Source organism: Vicia villosa, linkage group LG6 (genome assembly GCF_029867415.1).
Source record: "Vicia villosa cultivar HV-30 ecotype Madison, WI linkage group LG6, Vvil1.0, whole genome shotgun sequence".
Classification (NCBI taxonomy): Eukaryota; Viridiplantae; Streptophyta; class Magnoliopsida; order Fabales; family Fabaceae; genus Vicia; species Vicia villosa.
In genome coordinates this window covers 50742312-50760706 of record NC_081185.1, presented here as the reverse complement: position 1 = coordinate 50760706, position 18395 = coordinate 50742312, and the positions used below count along the sequence as shown (strand labels likewise).

General features: G+C 33.5%; 1 protein-coding gene across 1 annotated transcript; it reads right to left on the bottom strand.

Moving 5' to 3' along the window:
* Positions 1-6381: 6381 nt before the first annotated feature.
* Positions 6382-6729, bottom strand: LOC131613650 (zinc finger CCCH domain-containing protein 39-like). Its single transcript, XM_058885300.1, has one exon. It carries the CDS (start codon positions 6727-6729, stop codon positions 6382-6384), a length of 348 nt encoding a protein of 115 aa, XP_058741283.1.
* Between the last annotated feature and the right edge of the window lie 11666 nt (positions 6730-18395).

The window sequence follows — 18395 nt, the reverse complement described above, 5'->3', positions numbered from 1 at the left end:
GGCAGATATCTTCAACAAAGATGTTCTCAATCACATGCCGTGTTCACCTGAATTCCATGAACGGTTCTCTCAGATATAATCAAGCCGAAGATTCATTCTGATCACTTACCAACTCAAAAACAAGCATCACAGATCAAAGTCGATACCTCAGACGGTTCCAGAACGATCAAGCATCACAGATCTAAAGCGATACCTCAGGCGGTTCCAGAACGATCTAACGTTGCAGATCTAAAGCGATACCTCAGGCGGTTCCAGAACGATCTAACGTTGCAGATCTAAAGCGATACCTCAGGCGGTTCCAGAACGATCTAACATTGCAGATCTAAAGCGATACCTCAGACGGTTCCAGAACGATCTAACATTGCAGATCTAAAGCGATACCTCAGACGGTTCCACAATGATCAACTTCCAAAATCTAAATCGGAAAAACTTTGGACAAGTTCCGTAACGATTATCTTCCAAGACTTAAAGCGGTAACCTTGGACGGTTCCGAAACAGTCAACACAAAGACTTTCAAATCCTTCATCAAGATATAATCAATGGATTCATTCTGATGAACAAACCCTCAACCCATATTCCAGGTGGCATCTGAAAGCCCATCTCAGGTAATGTTTCAATCTGCCAACAACATTTCGCAGACGACATTCAAATGCAACTTCCAACATCTCTTCTGATCAAGGTAAGTGCAAATTTTCAGGGCATCTAAATATTCAATCATCTTCTACCGTCAGATTTCAGACAATCTCTTCAGGTTTAAGAAGATTGAATAGGGGCAACTGTTATACCCCAAAATTTGCCCACACTTTTTTCAAGAAAACTCCAATCTGAAAATTAAGAATCTCATATAATCATGGATTTTTATTTCAACAAATATCCTGACATATGAAATACTTAGTTTTTAGAATTTTTCTTATACAGTAATTTGGCTTGCAGTTGAATTTATTCTTACGCAAACACCAAAAACTGTTTATTACTTCACACATGCTATTTATTTATTTACAGATAAATGGTACTGACACAATTGGTACAGAGTTAAATCTTTTTTTGCAGGCGCAGAATCAGGAAACTCAGACTGTACTGGTAACAAGTAGATTATTATTATCTTTTGTTTCCCACTAATTTTTGTACTATATTCCATTATTTGCAAAAATCTTTTCAAATCTCTTTTTCAAAAATCAAATCTCTCTTTTTCCAACACTATCATACACTTTCTTTCAAATCTTACTTTCACTCAAATTTTCCTTTTGTACGGAATCACATCATTCCCCAACGTCTCTTTCCTTCTTTCCATTCTATAAATACCTCTCATTTTCTTCCATAAAATCTCACATCAAATTCCAACTCATCTTTCAAATTCCTATCTCATATCTATTTTCTCTTCTTCCCTGACAAGAATGGCAAAGTGGATAGAGACACTGTTTCTTACAGTCATCACCATTGCTACGGTGATCATGACTTTCTTCTGCCTGCATAGTCCTGAGGAGTGTGGACCTGCAATGGTTGCACTCCCAATCATCTACATGTTATTGTTCATAGCATGGGTTATCAATCGTCATTCTTAAAATTTGCCGTATTTCTTATTTCTTAAATGTACCGTTTATTCGTCGTACTGTTCAATATAGTATGTGATATTTGTACTGTCAGTATTAAATGTTGTACTATTTGTCATAATATTGCTTAATTACTAAGATAATATTTTGTGTGTTTTCTGCCAGTCAAATATTCCTATTTCTGTGCATTAAATGATTTTCAGGGTTATTATCGGTAATTTTGCCCGCATACCGTAAATATTAGTTATTTATTATGTCTGTGTTTTTCTAACAAGTCATGTAAATAAACTTTCATTTTTTCACATAAAACAAAAACAAAAAACAACAAAAAAAGAAAATTAACTTTGACTGTTGATTTTTCACTCTAACTGCTACGTCAATACCTGAACAAGTCAGTCGACAGCCAAACTGCTGGCAGTACAATTCTCAGTGTTTTGTACCATCAATCAAATCAATCTTTCACAATTCAAAATTCCAAGATCTTTGTGCTAGAAGTCTTCTGAATATCACGCGATTAGCAGAGACTCAACACTGCACAAAAATCAGGTACGCTTAACTATCTCCTACACAAACAGTCCCTAATCAGGGTTTTTCTTGTTTTTACAGGAGCAACAAGTTTTTGAGAGCTCAAATGGATTTCATACACATCCATATATCTCAAAGTACCATCATACAAATTTTCAAACTTCAATTCACTCAGACGCACCGTCAGCAGCTCAAACAGTCAACAGACGACCCGTTTGACCAAAAAAGTCAACAGACAGTCAAAAATGAATTTTTTTGTCAAAGTCCATATTTTGTCAAAGGATTCATCATTTGATCATTGGATGATCATAATTCATCAAGGAAAGATCAAAAATCAACAAAACCCTAAGATTCAAAATTAGGGTTTTTGCCTGAAAAGTCAACTCAACTTTGACTGATCATAACTCTCTCATCCTTCATCCAAAAAATTCAAACCAAAGCTTGTTTTGAAGGAAATTCAATTATCTTTCAAATGCCATTGATCCCATGGTCATTGGATTCACCATTTGAAAAATATGATCAAAGACATTACAGGTCATTTTCAAAGTCAACAAAAAGACACTTTTTTCAAAAGGACACACAAGGAGCTTCAAAAATCATTTTGACATGAGACCAAAGACATTGGTTAGAGGACTCTTTGAGGTTTCTAAAAAGTGCAAGATCTCCTTCATATGACAAAAATTGAAGGATTTACACCTTGTTGAAGTTGGCTAAATTTTGGGAAAATACATGAAATCAACATTGTTCAAAATGGCATTTTTTCCAAATGGGGCCAAGTTTTCAGCATTCAAACATCATTTCCATGATATTATGGGCCTCCCACGACCAAGACTAAGCCCATACCTTTTTTATCCATTTTTTGCATGATTTTATCTTATTTTAAGATTAAAATTAAAAGGAAAATGCATGGATAAATGGTAGCTTACAATCTAAGCATGACTCACCCAAGGAACCTTCAATTTTCTGCAGAGGATTGGTGCACAAGGCAAGAGCATTGAATGGAGTCAAGACTTGGTCAAAAATTCAAGGTTTTTAATATTTAAAAACCAAGTTTTCAACAAAGGCAACAAAGATTCTTAGCTTCACTTCCAAGCAGCCTTTGGCCTATAAAAGAAGTGGAATACATCAACAACAAACACACCCACGAAATATAGCAAGAGTATAGCAAGAAAACTCATCAAATTTCTCAAAATTTCCATACACTTTGTAATTTTCAAATTCAATATTCCAATCAATATCAATACAAACCAATCATTCCAATCATCTCCTGGGATCTAATGTAGTAAGTTAAGATCATAATTCATGGTTACATGTACATAAAACTCATGCTTTAAAAAGTTACATATTCATGTACTTTTCTAATTTTCGAATCTCATAACTAAGCATGTTTTAACGCCAACTAACGCTTCTAACAAGTTGCTAAGATGGTTTAGGGAAGATTTGAACCCTCACATGCAAGTCTTAACGTGAGAATACACATGTGCCATTCTTGAGGTTCCAAATATGTGAACTTTCGAATCCCATGATGCAGGCGTTTTTAGCCAAAACTAATGCCACCATCGTGTTCAGGAGGTCATTTTAAGTCGACCTGGGTGCCCCTTGTTTTTGTTAATGACCATTTTTGTAGGTTTTTGAAAGCATGAGAATCTGAAGCAAAATCCGCAGGTAAAGTTGTAGGAAAATCCGCAGCAAATTCCATAGGTAAATTGAAGAAGATGATGAATAGTGATGAGGACCCTTTGACTGCACGCGTGGCCTGTCCTTGTCTTTCTATTCGCCAGTCAACTGAACGTGGGTCCCACGCTGGACTCTCAAAGTCAGCATGATCTCATGCTACACCTCTAATCACGTGTACCATGTGACTCAAAATCTCAGCCCTTGATCTCCACTGAAAGCTCATCCAACGCACCATATGAGTGAGCCACACCATGCTCCCTCTCAATCCAACCACACTTAATCATTATCTTTTATTTTCTATTTAATTTTCTATTTTATTTTAATTTCTTTGATAAATTAATTAAAAATAGTTTTAAAAATCCAAAAAATACACAAAAAATATTTTTAGACTTCTAAAATAATATATTATTTTCTGAAATAAAAATATTTTATTTTCTTCAAAATTTTAATATTTTTGCATAATTAATTAGTATATATTTATATATTTGCTTTTTAATTATTCTAACCAATCAAAAAATCATAAAAAAAATTGTTCTTTGTGTTAAATATTGTTTATATATTATAAACTAATTTTGTACATATTTTGAATAATTTTCTTTTTAAGTTTTAATTATTTGTATAATTATTTGCATAATTATGTTTTAATTAACTTAAATCAATTTCAAATCAATTTCCAAAAATTCCAAAAAAATTAGTTTTGTTTTAAAATTAATTAACAAATATTTTGTACATATTTTAAACTTAATTTCTAGGTTTAAATCTATTTTCATCTTTTTTCTTCATTTTAATTTAATTAATCATGCATTAATTATAATTAAAACCAATCATAAAAAAATCCAAAAACATGCCCTTTTAATTTTCTTGCAATTTAAATTCCTAGATAAATGTATAGGATGTCAAATTCATGTAAATAGGCTAGTTTACATTTCCCGCACAATCGATGTAATAGCGTAGATTTACTTTCCGCACTTTACATTTCCGCACTTTAATTTCCAGCACATATAAACTGCGTGTATGTCAAAGATAAAATTGAACCGTTAGATCACTAACTTCAAAGATAAATATCTGAATCCAATCACAATCACATTTGCACCTCTTCAGGTAATCCTTTTTCATTCTTTCAAAATCAAAGTCAAATTCTACTGTTTTGAGTACAAAATCGAACCTTGCTTTTATATCCGGTGAAAGGATAGATTTTTAAAGGAAATAGGATAAAGACCTTACAACTCAGGGTAGACCTCCTAGTTTGCTTGCTCAAATCAAAACAAACAAAATTCTCATACACTGTTGTTTTTACAAAACTTTCCAAAAAGGCAATACTTTGTATACATCCAAACACGGGTTATTACAAAGTTAACGTTCTTTTCAAAACATCTTTCGAAAGATAAACAAGCATTTTGTATACATCCACACACGGATCATTACAAAATTCAATTTACAAAAGTATTTGGGAACCACATATGAGCAATTTCAGAGCAATTGAAAAGTGATCGAAAAACAAGTGAGCTAAGCAAACTTAAGAGCCCATGGATAACCATGGATACAAAGGGTGCTAACACCTTCCCTTTGTATAACCTACCCCCTTACCCAGAATTTCTTAAAGGTCTTTTTTCTGTTTCTTTTATAAACCTTTCCTTAATTGGATAAAATAAAAGGTCGGTGGCGACTCTGTGAATTTTCAAAAAAAATGCGAAAGCATTAAGCGACAAAAAAGAGTCAGTTCACGTATCTCTACAGATCAGAGGTATGGCCCGGTATTAAAAAAAATCGGAGGTCGACACATAGGTAATCAATATATACATTCATAAACATAAACTACCTTTATAAAAGAGAGTTAAAGTTTTAAAATAGTTGAATACCTGTATTTCGGCTACGACAAATATTATCGAAGTGGCTGTTACCTTTCTCTTTTTTAAGGAATAAAAAAATTACACTTAAACAACATTGCAACTACGACGAAATATCGTTACAGTCCTAGAAAAAAATTTTGTTCATAAAAATAAAAACAGAATCACATTGTTTCTCAATTAAAATCTATAAAAAAATCATATTTTTAGTACATATCTAAACACCGACTATATAATCTTATTTTACTTTGGCTTTGTTTTAAATTTCTATGCATTATATATTGTAAGAGAAAACAATTAATATTAATAAGATTTAGGCTAAATTTCTCACGGAATTAGTCCTATTTTTTCGTTAAAATTTTTTTGTCTCATCTTTAATTTTGGTCCAAAAAATGCTGAGGTGTATGTTTTTTTTAATACATGTCACTTTATTGATGATGTGGCATAACACTAATTAGTTTTTTAATAAATTTTTAATACAAATTTTCAAAGAAATATTTGGGCTGTATGGCCATGTCTTTGTAATCTCCAACCCACATGCTAACACTAAGTAATATTTATGTATGACAAACACTTAAAATAAAAGTAACCAAAACAATGTGCCACTTGGTTGGAGATTTGGAAATGCATTAATTCAATGTTTTAAGTAAAAGGATTTGTTCCTAAAAAAAAAGTAAAAGGATTTGTTGTTTATATAAAAATCACATTAGAGAGAAAATATTGCATGTTTCATTCATAAGTTTTGGAACAAAATTAAATTAGATTAACCATGGCTTGCATTATCAACAATAAGTTCTAATGACGGCCGCATAGGACTCTTTTTTCCAAGAGTCATCCCTAAACTTAGCAGGATTCTCATGAAGAAAGCTACACTTATCACCATAAGGACACTCCTCACCACTGCAATACTTCTTGCAAAGATTAATCTTATGAATGATTTTCTGGTCATCATTCCAATTCCCGCCCAATTGCAACTGCTCTTCAGTACGAGGACCGACAAGCTCCTTCCAAATTGGTGGTGGCTGCCTTATCTCTTCAACCCCATGTGCAAAATTACAATTTTCACTGTTTCTACAGCTACCAAATCCAAACTTGGTACAATTGCAGGTCTTTAGTAAAATGTTTTTCATTCGTCTATTTGGTGGAGGGTGATTCTTCCAAGTTGGTGTTAATCTGCAAAAATGAAATGTTCAACCAGGTTCTTATATATATAACAAAACCTTTTCTTTAAACTTTGAATTAGTGAATTTCCATATCTCCAACAAAGTCCCACATTTTTTTGGTTACTTTATTTTAAGTGTTTATATAGCATACACAAATATTACTTAGTGTTAACTTGTTGGTTACAGCTTGCAAAAACATGGACCTAAAGCCCAACTAATTTCTTTTAAATATAATTAAAAAATATTAATTAATAAATTATTCTAGTCACCATGTTATTAAAAATTACAATTTGTTTTAATTTACTCACAAAATGACCTAGATAATAAAAAACCAATAAGTATCATGACACATCATAAAAAACAATAGACCTCAGCGTTTTTTGACCAAAATGTGAGATGGGAGACCAAACCTGTTTAAAAATAAAATAGGAGAACTGGTTTTCTAATCACGACATAATAGGAAGACCGAAATTGTAATTCAACCTAAATTTATTTAGTTTTGTGATTATTTTTCCCAAAGAAGATCGCAATCTATCCCTTAATATATATAATAGTCGAAAATCAAGAAATCATTAACGCAATAGATACCACAAGGTAACATATGTAATTGTCGAAAATCAAGAAATTATTAACGCAATCAAAACCATAGTCTCTATTTAAAACCTTGTTGATAATGCCTTCTTGGATTGGATTTACCTATGAGAAATTTATATTCTAATAAATTTATTCACATTGTAATAATTAGTATAGATTGATTAAAAAATACTATAAATTTAAAAAAGATATAATCCATTATCAACCACTCACTAAACCACTTCGAAAGGATGGAATATCTTGTGAATTTAAATAAAAAAATATTATTTGTCAAAACAAAATTTATTAGTTTAGATTTAAGTGTAGCGTAGAGTTTAAAGGTGAATATTTATATAAAATAAATGGTTATTACCTTTTTAAAACAAGATGACATGGTTGAAGCCAGTAATCTTGTACTTAATTAACCAAGGAAATTAGGGTCGTTGAAGATTATGCTGGAAGCTATCAATAAGAGCAATTCGTAGATCACACTTTTGATGATAGTCTAATGAATAAAGTTTTTCTGCAACACTCATAGATCTACTAGAAAGAAAACAACACAATATTAACACGGAGAAAATAATCCAACAAAATAATTGACTACATCATTGATAGGAAAAGACAAATGACTTGAAACTAGCCGCATTTACGGTGTTGGTTTGAGTATATCCCACAATCGACGTATCCTAAACTTCATATTATCATAATCAATTAGATAATTCAATAATATATGTTGAACAATATTTTTATATGAATGGGTAATAAATATATAGAAAAATACCGTTTTACAACTCTATGTAAATGTCAGAATCATATCCAAACAAAGAGATCCTTAATCTGCTCGTTCCTCAGCACTATTATTAAAATGGTGAGCACAACCTCTTTTATAATGGGTTAAACTTAATCGGCGCCGTTTCTGTTTAATACTGTCAAAATGGGGAACACATCCTCTTATATAATAGGTTAACCGGGGGATAGGTTAAATTTAGGATAAGATTATATATAATTTCAATATATAATATTATAAATTAAAGAATAAATATAATTTTTAATGACCAAAAACATTTATTTAATTAGTTTTTCTAGAAGATGTTTTTTTTAACAAATATAAATAAATAATTGAATAGTGTTTTTCCTCTAAAAAATAATATAAATATAAGTTGTGAACATATCCCCATGTGTAAGAAGGGACAAGTGTTTTTTAATAAAAACAAATTAAAAATGACCAAGTCTCTTAGGATTTGTTTGGATTGATGGAAAGGGGTCGAGTTACTGTGCATAGATAAAAATCTATGCACCATGCATAGATTATTATGGACCCTTGGATCAACATTTTAATCTAACGGTGAAAATTAGACATATATAAGACAATTGCTAAAGAGGAAACCTAATCTGTCCTAATCTCATTCTCTCTCTCACGATTTTGGAGCTTCGCAAACCTGACCTAACAATCTCTCTCTCTCTCTCTCTCTCTCTCTCTCTCTCTCTCTCTCTCGCCGCCACCACCATCGTAGCACCTTCACCATCACCATCGCAGGACATTCACCATCGCCATCGCAGGACCTTCACCATCCACAACTATTTCTTCAAAATCATATAGGTAAAATTAACACTTTCTTACGATTAAGTCCGATTAGGTCACGATTTTGTTTCAATTTGTGTTTGAGTTACTACGATTAGGTCAGATTAGGATTCTGCAACATGTGAAGGGTCAATAATAGCACTTGGAATTTTAGAGATAACAGTCCTCTGAGGTGGTTCTGTCCTAGCCATCAGAACTTGCATCATTTCAGTAAGCGTGATCATGCCTGATTTAACTCATCAATTTCCATTATGACTTCCATGTTATGCTTCTCTTGGTCTGCCATTCTTTGTGTAACGGTAGCTTTAGTTCCGTAGCGTTGTTGAGGAAACAACTTGACGATTATCAGCTAACTTGGAGAAAGAACAAGTGGAAATAAGATCTTAGGCAACCTGGATGAATGCGAGAACTATGAAATGACATGCAATGCAAGATGCACAGAAGGTCAAAGATTCGGCACCAGGTTAAAAGTAACAGAATAAAAGGTTCAACGCCTTCTGAAAATCCGGAAATCCGGGTATTATGAAGGTCAAGTTTCCTGTCCCATCCCAAACCTCACGGGTATGTAGTCTAGACACAAACATGATATCCCTAATAGTCGCCCAGAATCCTCTAGTCGGATATCTTGCCATCTGCATTAGGGGTGCAAGACAAAGGCATCGTCGAGAGAACTGAATCCGGGGTGTGGTATCTTATGTCTCCTCATACGTCTCAAGGGCCACGCGATTTGACATGAGTATCCATGCTAGCCTAGGTGTATACTGGCCTGGGTATTGGGTCTTTTACCTCATAGTATCATCCCAACCCACCTAAAAAACAGCAAATCCAGAATAATATATATACAGAACAACAGATAACCAGAATATAACAACAAATAAAGAAATATATACAGATATACAAATAAATCATAAAGAAAGTAAACACCCAAAGATAAAAGCAAATAAGAGCTAGGACTGACACTCAGGATGGGCCTAGCAATAGGTCTATCTGTCCCCAGTGAAGTCTCCAGCTGAAACAACTGGATCGAAATCATCAAGATGAAATCAATGAAGTCGCCATCGATTATTTATTTATCCCGAAAATGGGAAAGGAAAACATCGAGTAAAACCTATAAGGGAAAACAAACAAAGGTCTTACGACCCAGAGAGAAAAAAACATGGGTTGTCAAAGAGAAAACTGCAGGCCCAATTACTTGGCCCAAAATCAGGATAACTTGCAACCAGAAGGTGGTGGATCCGCACAGGTTAGGGTGTTTAGGCAGTAAATCGTATGGGTTGAATGGATTGATGGCCCAAACTCAATAAGGTAAACTCGTTTGGGTACTATTTTATGTAAACAACCCCCGGTTTACAGATAAATAACCTCTTATTTACCTAGTCATTACCCAATGTAATTTTTATCTTAGAACTCCATCAAAGACAAGAGAACCTCCGCTTACTCCCTAGTGATACCTAACTGTTACAACCATGTAACAACTATTTAAACAACAACAACAACAAGAAGACACACTTCCGTGACAATACCTAGCCAAGACACTTGACTAAGAATAATGACTTAGAGTTGCTTCAAAGCTTCCTCTAGGAACAATACACCTCTTGCCTACATGCTTCAAGGTGGACACTACTTCTCTCGCTTCACAGTTTTCTGAATAACATGGTGATCTTCCCACAACCCAGGAGATTCACCTAGACAAACCCTAGACTTCTACATTTTGAGTCGTACCAAACTAGGTTACAAACCCTTCTTTTTAAATGCAATAACCAACTGGATTTGGGCTTTCACTCACATCTAACATGCTGTTACAAATTAGTAGATGCTTCTGCTTCAAACAAGGTCTTTAATTCCTTAGCTTCCAAGAATATCTCCTTATTTAGAAACTATATAATCTTTAAATGTTTTGATTGATTCTTCAGACCTGCGCCATTTAGGATTTGCATAATATTCAAAGAATATTCTGCATTTGTTAAATTGGAACTCAATCTCATTAATCTAACTCAGCAGGCGCGATGTCTACTGCTCCCTTATAGGACATGTTATTCCAGATGTCATACCCCAAAATTTGTCCAACATATTTATTCATATCTGACTTTCAAATGCTCAAAGATACACAAGAAAGAAGCATGCAGTCTCTCTCCTAAACGACAGCCTCTAAATTAGGGTTTCTGATTTAATCAAGGAATTTGAACTTCTGATACCTCAAGTGGATTCCAGGATCTCTCATATGATTCAAAGTACCCTCATGCCAAGTTGCAAGCTCCAGTTCATAGGATTGTTCAATCAACTGCTCAAACGATCAATAATCGACTGGTTATCCTAAAAGTCAAACTATGGTCAAACCACAGTCAAAACTTTTGATTTTTGGTCAACATCCTCATTGTGAAGTATCATTCATCATTTGATCAAGGATTGATCATGATTCATCAAGGAAAGTTCATAAATCAACAAAACCTGAAGTTTCTAAATTAGGGTTTTATAGGAGAAAGTCAACTGAACTTTGACCAGCCATAACTTTCACATGGAACATCAGAAATTTTCCATACAAAGCTCATTTTGAAGGAAATTGAATTCTCTACAACTTTGTCTCTCACATGCCAAGTCTAAAAATGCACCATTTGAGAGATATGAGTCAATACATTACAGGTCCCTCTAAGAGATCACAAAAAGTCATCTTTTTCAAAAGCTCATAACTTGAACATGGTAAACTCAATCGAGATGAAACCAAAAGGATCATTTAGAGAACCCTTTAAGCTTTCTAAAAAGTCCAAGAGTATTCAAAAAAATTGAAAATTGAGCAAGATATAAACTGCACAAGTTGGGCGTTTTTTGAAGAGGTGCATGAAGCAAATACGGACCAAAATTGATTTTCTTGCAAATGGGCCCATACTCTTTTGGTTCAAACTTGTTTCTAACATGAAAAGGAGTCCCTAAATCCCATTGGCACGACATGCCCATATTTATTTTATTTATTTTTTGAATTAATTCAAATTAATTCAATTTTAATTAAAATAAAATGAAAAAAATTAAATTAAATGCACAAGATTGGTTTTCTAGCATCCTTGAGGCTCAAACTAATCATTGAAAGCTGTCAAATTCGAAAATATTTGATTGGAGAAGAATTGGAACAAAAATAGAAGGATTTGAATCAAATATCAATTAAATCTTTTCCAATAATTTTAACCTATTCTTTTGACCAGATCTCAACCCTAAATCTCTCCTCTATATATACCTAATACATTCAGATGTCAAGCATAAGGGCTGCTGCCACGAAAAACCCTAGGGAAGCTTTCAAAAAATTTCAAAGTTTGTAACAAGTCTGCATTACAAATTTCAGCAAGTTGCAAATCATTCCAAGCATCCATTCAACACTCTGAAGTGTTCAAGAGTTGATTTAAGGCCTTACACGAGCTCGAGGAAGCCTGGGGTGTGCTAACCGTATTGCACCATCTTTGGTAAAAGTTTCAAAACTCAAATCTCGTAATTCAAGCCGTTTAAATCATTTTGATCCATATAATCATGTTCATGTTGATGTTGGCGATCATTTAGAGCCATCTTTATTAAGGTTTAACGTGAGAATAAGGTTATGCCATGGCTAGGGCACACCTCTTGTTCTTGTTCGTATTCTGTCTTTCAGGCCGTTTCAGCTCAAGACAACATCGCTATCAGACTCCCAGGCCTCGATTTAGGGGAGTAAGGAGCTTTTGGAACGATAGGGACCACTGTTTTGCAGGTGCAGAGTCACGTTTGTGGGAACCTTCGGATTCGTAAAAATCCACAGGTAATTCCATAAAGGATTGTGCAACAAATTCCGCAGGTATATACAATGAAGAAGATGAATAGTAGAAAGACACTCACAAGGACGCGTGTGAGGTACTGAGAGGCTGGTCAAATGTTCAACCTTCTTCTTGCACGTGTGGACGATTACTATTGGCTGGTCAAAAGTTCATCTCTCTCTTTCTTTTTTTTATTGGCTCACGCAATAGACATGGGGCCCAAGCTGAGTGACTTTGTTGACTTTCTCCACTGAATCATTATTTTGTATATTATGATTATTGCGTGTTTACTTTCCAACTAATAATTGCAGCTGGAATGGTTGAAACGTGTATGGCTTTCACTACCTGTACCTGAGATCGATCCCCAGGGACCTCACCTTTTGTATTATTTTGAGGATTATTCCTTTGCTAACTTCTGCAAGTGGATCCAGCGCAGCACACCTATGCGTGACTACCACGCACCTTCGCTTATCAGCCCTTAGATCTTCGTTCAGTTCAAATCTGAGGATCCAGAAGGCGTTCCCAACTATAGAGCATCATGGAGCAACCACACAGGATCAGACACATCTTGGACCTCCTGTTAATGGGCCTAGACAGTTTTGTTCTTCACACCCTTATTCCAGGTAACAACCCCCAGATCCAATTGTTTGTTCCTTCTTCTTATTTTTTTTATTACTAATTTATTTTTAATTCCTTTTATTAAAATCAGCCATTTAAAAAACTCAAAAAAATAGATTTAAGTTTAATAATGTTAATTTAATAATTAGGTTCTATTAATTTAATTTTGATTTAGTTAATTTAACTTTAAATTATGATAATTTTAATTAATTTAGTAATTAGGTTTTATTTTAGTGATAACTTTTAAACTTGGATTTTATCTCATTTATTTTCGAACATCAATTCGTTCCCAATTCTCGCGATCTTCTTCCTCATCCCATATTCTATGATTGGTGCATGGTTGTTTATTTAATTTTGCTATTGATTTAATTATTCAAATTTTACTATTCAATTTCTTATTTAATTATGGTATTTAGTTTCCGCCATTTAAATTCTAGAAGGTGTATAGGTCGCTCATTCAGTTTTGATGTAATAGTAATTAGGGCTTTATACTTTCCGCATTTTATTTTCCGCACTCATAAACGGTTTAAAATTCCTGTATGCTATTAATTACGTGGTTAGTAAAATAGGGAGTGACAAGATTAATTAACTAAACGATAGCTCACTAAACTCAAGACAAATACTCGAATCTAACTCACGTGATTGCTACACACACCCACCTCTAGGGTAACGCCCTCTTGTTGCCTATTGCCTTCGATTTCGATCAAAATAGTCAAGTCCCTCGGATGTAGGGATACCTTAGCTTGATGCCTTCGATTCAAAAATCACCACGTCCCTCCGATAAAAGATCATAGTCCCTTCGAGTTGCCTACGATAAAAATGATCTCGTCCCTCGATTAAATGGTGATAGTCCCTTTGATTGCTAAGTATCCTTATTGTTGCCTAATGACTATTATATCCTTCCCTTAGACTACCTGCCCTCTTTAGGCTATGTTTGGGAGTTTGGAGGGGAGGGGAGGGGAAGGCTTCCGAAAACGAATTTTTAAAAAAATATAGAGAAATATTTGACATTTTTTGAAAAAATGATTTTGTTTAGAATGATAAAAGAGTCATAATCATTACAAAATTTTTAATTTTCAAAATAGTATAACAACCTAAAAGATATTTGGAAAATTTATATAAGCCCTTCAAAACCCTCCAAAACCCTCCTTCAATACAATTTTTGAGTTCCCCCATTTTATGGGGTTTTTGGTGTTATGAATAAAACCAAACCCTCCAAAACCCTCCTACTCAAAATCCTTTTATTCTTTTCACCCAATTCTTCTTATTTTTTAAAGCCCTCCCCTCCCCTTCCCTCCAAACTCCCAAACATAGCCTTATGGTAGGGACAGTCTTGTGGCGAACGATTATTCTCGATGAACCGCACATCCAATTGAAAGACTTCCTGCCCTCTCATGGTATGGATAGATCCTTTCGCCCGAAAGACTTAAAGAACAAGAAAGACAAACTTAGGGTATGTAGTTTCTTAATTGCTTGCTCACACATTCAAAATCAAATTACTTTTAACACCTCTCTTTCCAAAACAATTTCAAAACAAGGCTACGCTTATTTACAAGCTAAAGTCCTTAACGAAATTTTACTATTCACACACGACACTTCAAACTTTTCAAACAAACAATTGAGCCAAACAATTAAGAGCCCATGGATAACCATGGATGCAAAGGGTGCCTTACACCTTCCCTTTGTATAACCTACCCCCGAACTCAAAATCTTTCAAAGGTCTTTCCTGTTCTTTTTGCCTTTCCAATTGGATAAAATAAAAGTCGGTGGCGACTCTTGCTATCCGCACATTTCAAATAAAGTCAGTTCACCGTATTACACCAGAACATGTTCCAACACTCCATTGGACATCTTCTTGTTTTACCTGTTTTGTACCTATGTTCTATTAGCAAGTTTTTATATCCTATTCTACATTATATTATTGCTGCTATTATTTGTTTTATAAAAATTAAGCCAATCCTAAAAGCAAAGAACTTACACTTCAGGAAGTTAAAATAAGAGCAGAATAAAAGCACGCGCAAATTAAAAGCCGAAATGGTAAAATAAAATGCCAAACGTGGCAAATTCATAACAATATTGTTAAGAAATTCGAAGTTATAAAAAACTAAGAAATATTATAAGCTTTTTGTGATTAAGCTTGGAAAAGTTCTCTATGATGGGCGCCCACCTTAATCTTTTCAAGCTCTTTGTGATTAAGCTTGGAAAAGTTCTCTATGATGGACTGCAAATGCAGAAAAAACATTTTCCAATGGTTGGAACAAATAACTTATCCTAAGTTGGATGCATTCAATCCATTGAACTTTAAACAAAGAATATGCAACAAAATCTAGATAACAATGAAGATTTGTTGTTACCCGAGAATAATAGCGACAATGATGAATTTGGATTTATTGTAAACAATGTATTTTAATATTTTGTGTAAACAATGTAATTTTTTAAGTAAAATAAAATAAAGCATATTCACCTCAGTTTTCAAATAAAACCGAGGGGTATGTTGAAAGAAATACTTTTTACCTCGGTTTTTTCATAATCGAGGGGATATTTAAGCGTGATTATTGGGGATATTCACCATCCTTAATCAAATATTTGTTGTCCATTTAATGAGTATCAACGATCAAGCCACTGCTATTAGTGATCCACATGAAACCTAAAAGACATACATTATAAAAGCATTCTAGATTTCAGAATTTGATAATGAAACATGATGGATTACAATAGCAGAAAAAAGGGTTGGAATAATTCTCTATGATGGATTGCAAGGGCAGAAAATTATTTGGGTTTAAGATGATTGTTCTTAAATATTTATTAGAGCAGAAAATCATATAAATTGAATATTTATTTTATTTATCTAACCCTTTTTTTTTATATCAGAAACAAATTCAAGCAAAACCCATCGAGAATATACTCGCATCTAGCATTTAATCTTACCCGAGATTCAATGATTCAAAGATCTAGCATGAAATTCTGGTTCAGCAGACACATATGTCCTATAAGATGTCGAGACATTCGGTCTGTCATGAAATACACAAGCAAGATATAAACAATTTTACACAGTACATAAAAAGTAAAGAACACAAGCAATTGTTGACCCAATTTGGTGACAAACACACCTACTCTGGAGGCAACCAAGCCAGGAAGAAGATTCCACTATCAGTAGTACTATTTTATGTAAACGACCTTCAGTTTACAGATAAACAACCTCCGGTTAACCTAGTCACTACCCAATGTAATCTTTATCTTATAACTCCATCTAAGACAAGAGAACCTCCGCTCACTCCCCAGTTATACCAAACTATTATAACCCTGTAACAACTATTTAAACAACAGCCGAAAGACACACTTTCATGGAAATACCTAGTCAAGACTCTTGATTAAGAACAATAGCTTAGAGTTGCTTCTAAGCTTCCACCAAGAACAATACACCTCTTACCTACAGGCTTCAAGGTGGACACTACTTCTCTTGCTTCACAGCTTCGAGAATCACATCGTGATATTCCCACAACCCGGGAGATTCACCTTGACGAACCCTAGACTTCTAAATCTTGAGTCGTATCAAACAGGTTACAAACCCTTCTTTTTATATTCAAATTGGATTTGGGCCTTCAATCATAGCTAATTTGATGTTACACAACAACAGTAACTTCTGCTACAAACAAGGACTTTAATTCCTTAGCTTCCAAGAATATCTCCTTATTTAGAAACTATATAATCTTCAAATATTCTGATTGATTCTTCAGACCTACGCCATATAGTATTTGCATAATATTCAAGGAATACTCTGCATTTGTCAAATTGGAACTGAATCTCATTAATCCAGTTTACAAGAGCGATGTCGACTGCTCCCTTATAGGACATGTTATTCCAGAACATGTTCCAACATTCTATAGGACATCTTCTTGTTGTACCTATTTTATGTTCCAACATTCCATACAAGATCTTCTTGGTGTACCTGTTTTGTACCTATGTTCTATTAGCAAGTTCTTACTTCCTATTCTACATTACATTCTTGCTACTATAATTTGTTTTACAAAAATTAAGCCAATCCTATAAATAAAGAACCTACATAACATCTGATCTTCACAAACAAATTAATTTTCTTTAATATTCGGTGTAAATAATATAATATTCTGTGTAACCAATGTAGTTTGTAAACAAATTAATTTATTAATATTATGCGTAAACAATCTAACGAGTATTTTAAAAAAAGAATTTATCTTTCCCCTCGGTTTTGCTCATAGGCCAAGAGGTATGTGGCGCTAGTTTTGAAAATATAAAAAATCTTTTGCCGAGAATCATACCCATGTGCATATAACTTTACCCCTCCATTTTTTAATAACCGAGGGAAAATGTGGTAGCTTTTCATGACACCCTTCGTAACCTCTCTTATGTAGCCGAGATTAAATGCATTTCGCGTCTGAGGCTAAATGTGTTTTTTGTAGTAGTGAAATATGTAAGTAGCTATTTAGAATGGTATGAACACTTATATATCATAGATAATCAATATATACATTCATAAACATAAAATACCTTTATAAAAGAGAGCTAAATTTTTAAAATAGTTGAATACTTGTATTTCGGCTACGACAAATATTATCGAAGTGGCTGTTACCTTTCTCTTTTTTAAGGAATAAAAAAATTACACTTTAACAACATTGCTACTGCGATGAAATATCGTTACAGTCCTAGAAAAAAAATTTGTTCATAAAAATAAAAACAGAATCACATTGTTTCTCAATTAAAATCTATAAAAAAAAAAATCATATTTTTAGTACATATCTAAACACCGACTATATAATCTTATTTTACTTTGGCTTTGTTTTAAATTTCTATGCATTATATATTGTATGAGAAAACAATTAATATTAATAAGATTTAGGCTAAATTTCTCACGGAATTAGTTCTTCTATTTTTTTTGTTAAACAGTTTTGGTCTCATCTTTAATTTTGGTCCAAAAGATGCTGAGGTTTATGTTTTTTTAATATATGTCACTTTATTATGATGTGGCATAACACTAATTAGTTTTTTAATAAATTTTTAATACAAATTTTAAAATAAATATTTGGGCTTTATGACCATGTTTTTGTAATCTC